Source organism: Zingiber officinale, chromosome 5B (genome assembly GCF_018446385.1).
Source record: "Zingiber officinale cultivar Zhangliang chromosome 5B, Zo_v1.1, whole genome shotgun sequence".
NCBI lineage: Eukaryota > Viridiplantae > Streptophyta > Magnoliopsida > Zingiberales > Zingiberaceae > Zingiber > Zingiber officinale.
In genome coordinates, this window is record NC_055995.1 from 76,917,369 (window position 1) to 76,929,774 (window position 12,406).

The 12,406-nt window shown below is 37.2% G+C and overlaps 1 protein-coding gene and 1 long non-coding RNA gene across 2 annotated transcripts; both read left to right on the plus strand.

Annotated features, from left to right (window-relative positions):
- The first annotated feature begins 486 nt into the window (after positions 1 to 486).
- On the plus strand, positions 487 to 1,005 carry LOC121987509. Its single transcript, XR_006113633.1, has 3 exons — positions 487 to 530; positions 797 to 902; positions 988 to 1,005. It is a non-coding gene; the product is annotated as an uncharacterized LOC121987509 (long non-coding RNA).
- A 1,967-nt stretch (positions 1,006 to 2,972) lies between these two features.
- Positions 2,973 to 10,824, plus strand: LOC121986753 (myosin-6-like). Its single transcript, XM_042540695.1, has 9 exons — positions 2,973 to 2,999; positions 3,178 to 3,309; positions 3,387 to 3,410; positions 4,488 to 4,534; positions 4,616 to 4,715; positions 4,797 to 4,853; positions 10,366 to 10,457; positions 10,550 to 10,630; positions 10,758 to 10,824. Exons 1-9 carry the CDS (start codon positions 2,973 to 2,975, stop codon positions 10,822 to 10,824), a joined length of 627 nt encoding a protein of 208 aa, XP_042396629.1.
- The last annotated feature ends 1,582 nt before the right edge of the window (positions 10,825 to 12,406 follow it).

The window sequence follows — 12,406 nt, forward strand, 5'->3', positions numbered from 1 at the left end:
GAGCTGGAAAATTTTGTAGGAAGTAAACACCCCGTAAATAATCCAAATGGATCTTGCAGCAAGTGCATATTGATCGAGCATCAGGTTAGGTTAAAGTTACAGTTCGGACAATATTTCCATTTTGTTAACTAAGCATTTTTTTTATCTAATGTAAAATAAAGTAGAATAGATTTGTCTGAATTTACTCTATTCCTTATTCTCTACATGAGTGTTTTATATGCCTTCCGTGACAACTAGCCATTGTCCTCTTTGCTCAAGGGTTGGGTAATTGGGATTGGCATTTTGTGGGTGTTGGACCGAGGACTGATGTGATATGCTATTGTTCAGTTTTTTTTTTGTGCTTGCATAATGTTTTGGTACAAATTTCAGGCTTTGTTGAGTTCTCTAGAAACACAAATTCAAGAAACAGAGAAAAAGTTTGAAGACAAAAGTGCACTAAGTGAGGAAAGACTAAAGAAAATTCTTGAGGCAGAATCAAAGATTGCTGAGTCAGAGGCAAAATTAATTGATCTAAAAACATCAATGCGAAGGTTTCTATATTTTTATTTTTGTCTTAGTATGGCATATGATTAAATTTGAATTTAAGAATCAAGGTACAACTCTGAACTTAATTTCAATCCTTTTCATTTACCAAAAAACCAAAGGTTCGAACTTAAATTCAGAATTGTACATTAATTCTTGGATTAAGTTTGTACATTGAAAAAATAAGGTTTGAACTTAAGTTCAGAGTTGTAGATTGATTCCTAAGCACATTGTCTATTCCACAATGGATTAAGTTTGTATGTTCCTACTGCAGTCTTCAAGAAAAGTTGTCTAACATGGAATCTGAGAATCAAGTACTACGACAGCAAGCTTTAATGCTTGCATCTGCCAAAAATATACCTTCTACCACATCAAAACAAGTACTGCATTCTGAATCATCTCCACCATGTCTTTGCACGTTTCTTTTTTCTGTGTTTTTCACTTACATGTTGCCATTACTTGCAGAATATGGATAATATTTCCAGCCAACTTATGGATCATAAGGTCTGCAACAGACCCATGACATTATCAATCTCTCTTTTGTGACTTCTTCCATGAGTTGACTTGTGTTAATCCTGCATTGTTTTTGCAGGATCTACCAAATGCTCCTCCTCCTATTAAGCGCATTGCCAAGACTGATTCAAGGCTGAGGAGATCTTATGTTGACAGACAACATGTAATGGAAATTCTTATGAAGGTTAAATTTATGTTTTCCCATTCTTTTGATAGGACATTTACCCAACTGGCTTTTTCTCTCAGGAGAATGTTGACATACTGATCAAATGTGTGGTTCAAAACATTGGTTTTGATAAAGGAAAGCCTGCGGCTGCAGTGACTATATACAAATCTCTTCTTCACTGGAAATTATTTGAAGCAGAGAAAACGAGTGTTTTTGACCGTCTTATTCAGATGATTGGTTCCGCAATTGAGGTTCTTATCTATGAAAGACAAATTTATATTTGTTTAGTTCCCCAACTACAACCTTTGCTAGTTGATCTGTTTTTCCTGTTAAGCACATGGCTTTCATCTGTTGACTACTGGAAGTTAGATTTAAGATTGTTTAGTAAACATAATTTTTTGTGGTAATTTTTTTAAATCTTATTTGTAATGCGAGAGAAAGAGTATTTTTAATTTTTTATTTTTTATTAGAGATAGCAAAACTAGAATAATAGGAGGAAAAGGAGACACGAATTGGGATATCCAAAAGAAGCTGAACAGCTGGCTGATATGTAAACTTGGGGGTTTGGGGATTGCTTTTTGGTTTTGATATTTGAACCCCCGATCTGACTGTTTTATTTAAAAATAAGTAAAATTCACATTCAACTGTGAAAATATATGATTAGGACAACAAATTGGCCTAATATGGTTTGACTCAACTTGATTTAGTCTTTGTGAAACTCAGATTTGATTTGTAAAAGAACATCTGAAGGTCTCTTTATAATCTAATCTTCTAATATATTTTTGTTTATTTCATTTCCATTTTCCCAGTGGACATTAGACATCCCAACAGAGCCTTGATTAGATTTCCTAGTAGAACTCAATTGTTCAGGAATCAATTTTCAGCAGACCTATCAAAATTAAGGAAATTCAATTGATCTAATTTTAGTTAGCTACTTGATACTGATTTCTATGAGTCAGTCCATGAATGAGATGCATCATAAACATATTGTTGTTGGTAAATGATGAATAAATGCCATCCCATCCTTCCATATTAAATTGCTGTTTTATATAATATATATATATATATATATATATATATATATATATATATATATATATATATAGATATATATATATATCTTGTATCATCCTGGACTTTGCTCCCTTTGATCGAGCAGTTTGAACTTTATGTAGGTAAAACCAATTTTTATGATTGACTTTCTTTTGACAATGTTTGGTTTAAACCATTAATAGACACTTATTTTTGTCACATGTGTGCAATACAGAAGTTTTTGAAACTGTGCATGGTAACTGATATTCTGTTGGTTCATACTGATTGAATGTACCCGTTTGGTGATATTTCGAAGCAATTTTAAAGAGCCAAACTATGTTTCCAATTACTTAAATAAAACATTTTTAGTTGAATGATCCATTTTCGATGGCAAAATGCCAGAATTTACAACTTCATGCTCTTAATGCTTCCTGTTCATGATTGTAAGCTGTACACATCTTTGATTGCACAGGCACAGTTTAAAAATCATCAGACATTAGGAAAAGTACAGTTCTATTTTTATTGTTATCATATTCTAATCGCCTCTATAATTTGATTCTGCATAAATTCCTTGATTGTTTTTCTACACTGCCTATAATTGTTGCACTTGCCCTTGATTCTTCTTGAGCTTCATTACTTGACCACTATTACACATTTTCTAAAGAGGTTCAGTCAGTGTTCACTGCATATACTTTGTGTTTAGGAAAAGGTTTAAATACACTAACTTGGTCATTCTGGTATGGCCAGCTCTGGTATACTCAGAGAAGTATAGGAATGTACGAATTTGTTTCTAGGAATACAATCTTTTAAATGATACTGTTAGTTCTATCAGATGCTACGAGGACATGACTTTTAATTGCACTCGGAGTGATAAACACGTTTGATGGTGTTTTAATACGTTTAGTACTCACTTTAAATTTGCTGATTGTGAATTTTTAAACTAGGTAACAAAGACAGTAAGAGCAAAGAGTACTATGCTAAGAGGACGATCCTTTGTAAGTAACACTCAGAACAGCCCATGGCAGAGTATCATTGACAATCTTAATAACCTGTTGGCAATTTTGCAAGAGAACTATGTAAGGATTCTTTTGTCATGTATAAATTGTGAATAAATATTTATTCTAGCAATTAGATTACCTTTGTCAATATTTAGGTACCTGAGATTCTTATTCAGAAGATCTTGTTGGACCCCGTGAGTATTTTGATGTGATCAACCAAGTTAGTTAGGTCCTATTTTATTATTTGATCCCTGTGTCTAAGTGTGCAGGAACTTAGGAGCGCAGGAAGTTGAGCGGAAGACGCAACTAGCGAGAAGGACAACACGGGAAGGGAGTCGATGGGCTCGGTGCGTCCGAAGGACGAGAGAGCTGCAGAAGAGTACACCGGTGGACGAGAAGAACGTGCACAACGTTCGAGGGACGTAAAGCCGGGGTGGAAGACTGCTCGAGGAGAAGGTCGGGAATTGGGTTCGGGTGAGCCCTATTCCGATTAGCCGCAATCACCCAAGCGAGCAGAACCAGAGCAAGTCAACCGGGAAGTTGACTTGACAAGTGTTCGGTCGACCGAACGTCTTTATCGGTCGACCGAACCCCAATCATCAGAGACCAGCTGTTGGTGACACGTCAGCAACCAGCTGTTGGTGAAGTGTACGGTCGACTGAACCTTCTGATCGATCGATCGAATCGAAGATAAACCAGAGACCTGGTCGAGCGATTTGATCGTGCCAGATCAAGTGGAGACCGTTGGTTGATCGGTCGACCGAATACTGTGATCGGTCGACCGAACGCAGGCTCGATCCAGAGAGGCTGCATCTGGACGGAAGGCTGGGCAGGTTCAGCAGGTTCGGTCGACCAAACCTAAGGATCGGTCAACTGATCCCTCTCGAGTCAAATCTTGATCTCGAAGATCAGGTGATTTGATAAGTTCTGGAACCCCTATATAAAGGGGCCTCGAATAGCTATTCGGAAATCAAATCTGATTTTCATTTCCTAGCAACTTGTAAGAGCTCTTAGTGTAAAAGGCTTCTCCGCCTTTAGAGAAGGAGACGCTCCTAGTGTGCTTTCCAACTGCCTTGGATTAACAACCGACTTGGTTGTAACCAAGTAAAACACTGAGTCTATTTTTCTCTGTTTTTATTTTAGCTCTATTTAATTTTATAATTGTTGCTTTTATTTTAAAGTTGAAAGCTTTGAGGAGGGTATTTTTTATTTACAGATAATTCATCCCCCTTTTATCAGTCCCGCTGCACCAACAGATCTTTGTTCAACTCTTCTCTTTCATCAATATTCAACTTTTTAATAGGTGAGATTCCCCTCTCTCTCTCTCTCTCTCTTCTCAAATTAAATTACATGCCATTAAATTGGAGCGTATATATTGTTGTAGTCTTCTCCTGCGCCGAGAATTTTGCTCCTTTAGCAATGGAGAGTACGTTAAATCTGGTTTGGATGAATTGGAATTGTGGTGCACTAAATCAAAGCCAGAGGTAAGTATTATATATTTATATGCTTGTTTTAGTAAAAAAGTTCTTATATATATCTAAATCTTTTCTGTTTCTAAATTATAGCTTGTTGGTTCATCATGGGATGAACTTAAGCACACAAGACAAGCTATTGGTTTCTTGGTAAGTTAACTTTTTTATACATGGTGGTTTGCCATTCTACATGGATAAGTTTTCTCTTAGATATATGTAAATTCAGCATGTACAATTTTCTTGAATCAATCATTGACTAATATTTATTAGCAAGGACATCATTTCATAGCTTCATGATCTTGACCATAACAATTATAGTTTATCCATTTGATCTATTTCTGTTGTATATTGACTTGATTGAGTTGGGTTTTCCTAGCAAGTACATGTTATTTTTGAATGTGGAATTACCTCCTAGAAACCTATATAGGTTGCTGTGATGAGGTCAAACCCTACATAAAATAAGTTAACTTCTCTAATCAAGCTTTTATTTCGTTGTAGTTAATTGCTTGATATCCTAATTTTTTTATAATTACCTTCTTTCAAAGCTTGTATGAGCAACAATTACATCTTCAAAATCCATCAATGACTGCAAGTGAGGTTGCTGAAAAATTAGAGACTGAATTTGTATTATGGTTTCAAATATATGTGAGTTAATTTTCATAATTCTTTATTAAAATAAATTCGGTCCTAATTTTTCTTATTACTATTTTGATAGGTGAAAGACCGAAGAATATCTAATGTACAAGATGATAGAATATTGAATCTTGCATTTGGACCCCTACGCTAAATAACGGTCTATTCGAGTTACTATGTTAATGGTCTCAAATTCCATGTGAGACAACGAGATTCGCAGAGATTAACTTTTAATTCTGGTGTCTGCGTTAAAGGATCTATCGACACCAATAACACTGAGTTTGATTACTATGGTAGACTTGAGGAAATTATAGAGGTTGAGTATCCTGCATTACCGATAAAAAGGTGTGTGTTGTTCAAATGTTCATGGTATGATCCAACCCCAAGAACAGGTACCAGAATACATCCAAATTATAATTTAGTAGAGATTAATGCAAACAGAAGGTTCAATAAGTTTGAACCTTTCATTTTTGCAATACAAGCGGGTCAGGTTGTTTATCTTGAATATCCTACGAAGAGAAGAAGAGCTAGTGAATGGTTGTCTATTTGTCGATTGAAGCCTCGTTCTACCATAGAAATGCTGAACACTATTACTGCTCAAAACCATGATGCATTTCAGAATGACGAAGTAGAGAGACATTCGGTTGATTCACAACTCCAATCTACATCACAATTACTTGTAGATGGTAATGCCACTGACGAGGAGATAGATGATGGAGAGAAATCCAGCAGTGAGGATTTTGTTGAACTAACAGAGTCTAGCGACGACGACTTACAAACTGTTAATGTTGAGTAGAAATGCTTCCAGAGTCTAGCATTGATTAAATTTTAGCATTATTATTCATCTAGTAAGTTATGCTTTAATCATGTTTTGTTGCTTATTTATCATGTTATTAAAGACTTATTATGATGTGCTGTAATATGTTTTTGTAGATATAAAGTATCATGGCAGATCTTCCAGCACCACTCCGTGGATCCACCGTCCTTAGGGTTGTTGGAGAGTCGTAAGTATTTTTTTTATTATTAGTAATTCAAGTTCTTTATTTATAACATATATCTTATGTCTTAATATTGCTTATATGTAGGTTTACTCCCGACGACCATCGAGTATCCACATATATCACATGAAAATTTAAGGAAAGAGTCTGTATATCTGGGACTACATGGAGACATGTAGATGCTGGAACTAAGGATTTCTATTATCAAGAATTTGTGGTAAGTAAATTGAATATGTACATTATATTTATCCTTTAATATACTAAAATTTTATTTTTAAATTACAGAAAAAATATACATGGGAGGAGGGGCACGAGGTAGAATTTGCAAAAACTTGGAATATTTATCGTGTCAAGTTGTACAAAGACCTATTATACTATGTGAGAAAGGATGGCACACGGCCTGCTTATGTATCCGATGAGATTTGGAGTGCATGGACGGCCACTTGGTCTACAGAAAGATGGCAGACAAAGGCTCTAAAAGCTCGAGCGAATAGGAATACAGAGTCAGGTGGCCCGAGTACCGGATCTGCTCGGCATACATCAGGATCTCGATCCATTGTTGAGCATGCTATGGATCTGGTGATTTTAATTTAAAGTTATATAAATTAAATTTTTATTTATTAATGAACTTGTATAATTTTAGCCAAACTTATTTGTGCATGCAGGAGTGTTCTTTAGAAAGACAACCCACTTGTTTGGAGATCTTTCTCAAGACTCACCAGAGAAAGGATGACACATATATTGATGATCGATCAAAGAACATTGGGGTTTGAATTATTAACTTGCAATTTATATTTAATCTTTAATAATGATTAATTAGCTTTAATAATTGTGTATAATATATAAATTGTATATTTTTTTCTACACAGGAGGAAATTGTTGGGACCGAAAAGTAGCTAGAGGGGGGGGTGAATAGCTCGTCGCGTGCTTCGTGGTTGGCATTGCTTGTTTCTTCAAAGATGTGCAGCGGAAATGTACAAGAAACAAAATACAACACTAACAAATAGATTTTACTTGGTATCCACCTCACAAGAGGTGACTAATCCAAGGATCCACACACTCACACACCCTCCACTATGAAACACACTCCTCTACGGTAACTACCGAAGGCGGAGAAGCCTTTACAAACTCTCAATACAAGAAGAAAGGAAAGGATATGAAATACAAGAAAAAGCTTACAATAAACCCTAACCCTAACTTCTCTTCTTGCTTTTGATCCGCCTCTTGACTTGGAAGAACCTCCAAGAATCTTCAAGAACTGGCGATCTGAACTTGAGAGAGAGCTGTGGAGTCGCTGGTGAAGATCGGAGATGAATCGTGTAAGCTATGCTGAAGGAAACGCTGGCCTGCAGCTAAATACGACGCCAACGGTCGGATCCCGATCGATTGGATTGCTCCCAATCGATCGGGGAGGCTTTGGATCAATCAACCGATCGATCCAGAGTACCTCTGTGCTCTCTGGAATAGCCCGGATCGATCGGCTGATCGATCCAGGGCTTATTGCGAACAAACAGCATCTCCCAATCGATCCACTGATTGATTGGGACCTCTGGATCGATCCACGGATCGATCCAAAGGGGTTCTGTTCGTGGGGACTCACCCGATCGATCAGCTGATCGATTGGGCATGATCCAATCGATCGGTTGATCGATCCATATCTGCTGGATCAATCGGCTGATCAATCCAGATCTTGGGTTTTGCCCAAAAGCAAGTCCAAAGCCCCCTAAACCAACATCCAGTCAACCATGACTTGTTGGTACATAAAACCTAGCATCCGGTCACCTTTGACCAGCTAGGACTCTCTCACCAAGTGTCTGGTCAATCCCTTTGACCCACTTGGACTTTTCTCCTCTTGCCAAGTATCCGGTCAATCCCTTTGACCTACTTGGACTTTCACCAGATGTCTAGTCAACCTTGACCCATCTGGATTTCCCCGTGCCTGGCTTCACTCACCAGGACTTCCCTTCTGCCTAGCTTCACTCACTAGGACTTTCACCTGGCTTCACTCACCAGGATTTCCCTTCTGCCTAGCTTCACTCACTAGGACTTTCACCTGGCTTCACTCACCAGGTTTCCCTTCTGCCTAACTTCACTCACTAGGTCTTCTCATTTGCCTGGCTTCACTCACCAGGACTTTCACCTAGCTTCACTCACTAGGGTTTTCTTCTGCCTGGCTTCACTCACCAGGACTTTCACCTAGCTTCACTCACTAGGATTTTCAATCAAGTATCCAGTCAACCTTAACCTACTTGACTCTCCTTCACAATCTCCACACATGAACAATTACACCTGCAATGTTCATGTGTTGTCTACAAATATTGTCAAACATCGAAACCAAATCATCAAGACTCGAGCTTGACTCACTTCAAGCCCAATCAAACAGGTCAACCTTGACCTAGGGAATATTGCACCAACAAAAATGACAAGTAGGGTTGCTCAGGCATCTCAGCCACCAGTAGAGGGAGGGGAGTCACAGGATCTATCCACCCAGGAAATAAATGAAATTTATTATGATGTTGTGGGTGGAAGGACAAAGAACTCCTCCCTCTACGGCCTTGGTTCCCAGGCCAAGGTGGTATTTGATCGCTTGAGGACTCTTAGGGGTCGTGCGAGTTCCTCTTCTTTTTCTTCTGAGGTGGAGTCATTAAGAAAAGAAAACCAAGACTTGAAGACTCAGATGACTACCATGGATCAGAAGTGGGAGAAGAAGTGGGCTACACAGGAGCAGGCATTGGCCCAGATGCAAACAATCATTGCACGATGGGACCCATCACAGCAGCCCCAGTCAGAGGAGACCCCAGACCCAGACCCTGCTGATGATTAGATTTTTTTGAGGTATGTTTAACTATAACTTGATTTTTTTTAGATTTTTTTAGAAATTCATTAAGTCAAATATATTTATTGTATTGGGATATTATTATATGCTTATCTTAAAGTGTTTTACATTTTTCAAGAGTTCATACTGATACATTCACCATCACCACTATTATTGGTTATCCAAAATATAATCCAGGTATTTTTTTTACAAGTAAAATTAGTTATATATAACAATGTTTGAGTTATATTACATTTGCATCGATTTATTCTAGTCATAATATATTGTATTTGACTTTTACAGGATTATATTCGGATATATGTATAAGTGATGTATCATGGTATGTATTTTGGATATTTTGTATTTGTCGTTCACTTATATACTTTTAGATACTTATGATTGTGAGAACTTGATACTTAGATTTTATTATATTTTGGAGATTTTCTATTTGTCATTCAGTTATGTTTATATATTTGTTGTATGTTGTATTTTGGAGACTGTGGATTGATTTATATTGTGATCTTGTTGTTGTATGTTGTTAATATATTGTGTGGATTGTGTTTGTGATGCCATCGCTTGTGATGGTTTGTATTTGTATTAAAATTGTATATGGGAAACGAGCAAAACAGGGGCTGGATTTCAAATTTTTTCCAATTTTTTACCGACGGAATTATAGTTTCCGTCGGTAAAATATCAAAAAGCACAGTGATTTTTTGCGATATATCGCCGACGGAATCAGTGATTCCATCGGTAGGTCCCGACGGAATCACTGATTCTGTCGGGCCTCACCGACGGAACCCCTGATTCCGTCGGGAATTACTGACGGAATCAGTGATTCCGTCGGTGAGGCCCGACAGAATCAGTGATTCCGTCAGCATACTACCGACGGAACCCCTGGTTCCGTCGATAATTATCGACGGAATCAGGGGTTCCGTCGGGAATCTCCGTTTACCGCCGTTTGGTTTTTTACCGACGGGTAAAAAACGCAATCGGTAATATATCGACGGAATTATATATTCCGTCGATACTTACCGACGGATATACGTTTCCGTCGGTAAAGTGAATGCCGACCAAAATACTTTCGATACCATGAATTCCGTCGGTAATGTCATATACCAACGGAATACCGACGGAATATTCAGTCGATAATAATAGTATTTTTTGTAGTGTATCAAGAAATATTATTTTATCTGATGGTTCTTGGTGCCATGTGCAGGTAATATTCCAGAAGTATAGGATTTCGTATGATGAGATAGTCAATGACCTCTGCCCAGTAAGCTTACTCTCCGGTTTATTCAAATCTATAGGGTGTGCATTGAGATACTGAAAGCATTCGATACTAACAATTCAAATATTTGCAATAGTTAGTACTTAACTAGTACTTTTTTCTATTTATGCAGGTGCTTAGTGTTCAACAACTGTACAGAATTTGCACCCAGTATTATGATGACAAATACAACAGTCAGAGCGTCTCTCCAACTGTAAGTTCAAACAACTAAATCTTAGCATTCTTCAAGTCTTCGATAAACGAAGTAGTACATTATGCATTTCTTTGTTATTGTAATCTTCTTTTTCAACGTTCTTGTAATCTTTTTCAACATCCTTTAGGTACTATCGTCTTTCCATTTCAGAACCAACTATATCTTCCATTCATTCTTCTACAGGTACTTTCTGACACGAGTAAATTATTGGTAAATGATTCCGAGGAGGGTGAAGTCACCTTTTTGTTGGACGATGATTTGAGGTACAAACGATGTTATACAATATATTGTAGTTGTTTTAAAGTTATAGAGCAATTCATATTAATTAGTTCGAATTTAATATATGATAGTTGTGTTAATGTTATGGAGCAATTCATGTTAATTTCTCTTTCACTTCTCATGATACAGCATTCCTTTCTCACTGGATGAAGTTTCAACCTCCGTGCACGACAAGGATTTACTCGATGTCAAACCACCCGAGGAACTTCTCAAATACACAGCATTCCAATTCTTACAAGACTAAAGCTTTGGCAATCCAAGCGTGCATATACTTTTCGATTAACGAAGGAACATCCAAATTCTTTTAGATTATTTTGAGTTGTTTGTGATGAATTTTGGTCCCTATTTCTTGTAGTTTTGGTTCAATTCTTTGTTTGATTTAAAGAAGAAATATCCTTCTTCAGAATAGCAGTTTTATTCTTCAGAATAACTTACGATAGAAATATCCTTCTACAGCAATATAATGATTTGATTTCAGTGCCAAGAACAATTGTACAACAAAATATATTCTGAATTAGTTTTGTCGATCCAGAAGAATAAGATATGATTAATGTGAGAGATTTTGAGATCGTTTATTGTCATATATTTATAAGTCAATTAATTAGCTGACTTGAACATCTAAAAATAAAGAAAGAAAAGAAAAGCGGAACGAATTATTTGTTTGATAAATTTTAATGGAATCATTTTTCATAATATAATTTAACTGGAATTGGAAGGAAACTACAATTCTTTCTTCTAATATGATTTAACTGGAAAAACAAAACAAAAGATTCTTTTATAAAAAAATAAATTATTATTTACCAATGCTCATTACATGATTTCCATTAATAAAAAAATAAAACAAAAATCAAGAAAAAATAAAATTGATTTTCTTGATTTTTGATTGCTCCGGCGGTGGCTGGGTCATCGTCGCCGCCGTCGTGTAGCCGCTGGTTGATCGGGGTGCTCCTCCGAGCGCTTTCGCTCAACGACCGGCTCCTCGTCCAATCCGGGCGACCATCATCGGATGCCGATCACACCGTCTCTTAATCGTTCACATCGCCCTCGACGCCTTAATCCTCCGCAACAGGGACTTTGCAGGAGGTCAAAAGACCTCAGGGGCGACAGCATGGCGATCCCGTCGGACAATTCCGCGCCGCTAAGATCGGAGGAAAGCGCGGCCGAATCGCGGAGCGTAGATGGCGGCCGGAGGAGAACCTGCCGATCAAACAGCGGCAGACACGACGAATCGAAAACCTAACCGGAAAACCTAACCCTACATTTGGTGGAGAACGGAAAGGGTAACAATGAAATCGAAACGGGAGGAGGGCAGGAATTTATACAATTTAGTGAATTAAATGAACGGTCGGGATCAACAATGGACGAACATGATGCAATATAAGTTGATATTTTTCTTTAATGCATTTTTAAAATTAGAACTCATTATTATTTTTAACGGCACTTAATACTATTATTTTCTCTCGTTTCCTATCAATTAAAAATTCGAGAGAACAAGGA

What these genes read in the sequence shown, in the direction of transcription:
- LOC121986753 (XM_042540695.1), top strand. Translation starts at nt 2,973, where the DNA reads ATGGCCAGCTCTGGTATACTCAGAGAA. An exon ending in GACAAGCTATTGGTTTCTTG is followed by an intron (nt 4,854 to 10,365) that starts GTAAGTTAACTT and finishes TGCCATGTGCAG; the next exon opens with GTAATATTCCAGAAGTATAG. An exon ending in GTCAGAGCGTCTCTCCAACT is followed by an intron (nt 10,631 to 10,757) that starts GTAAGTTCAAAC and finishes AACATCCTTTAG; the next exon opens with GTACTATCGTCTTTCCATTT.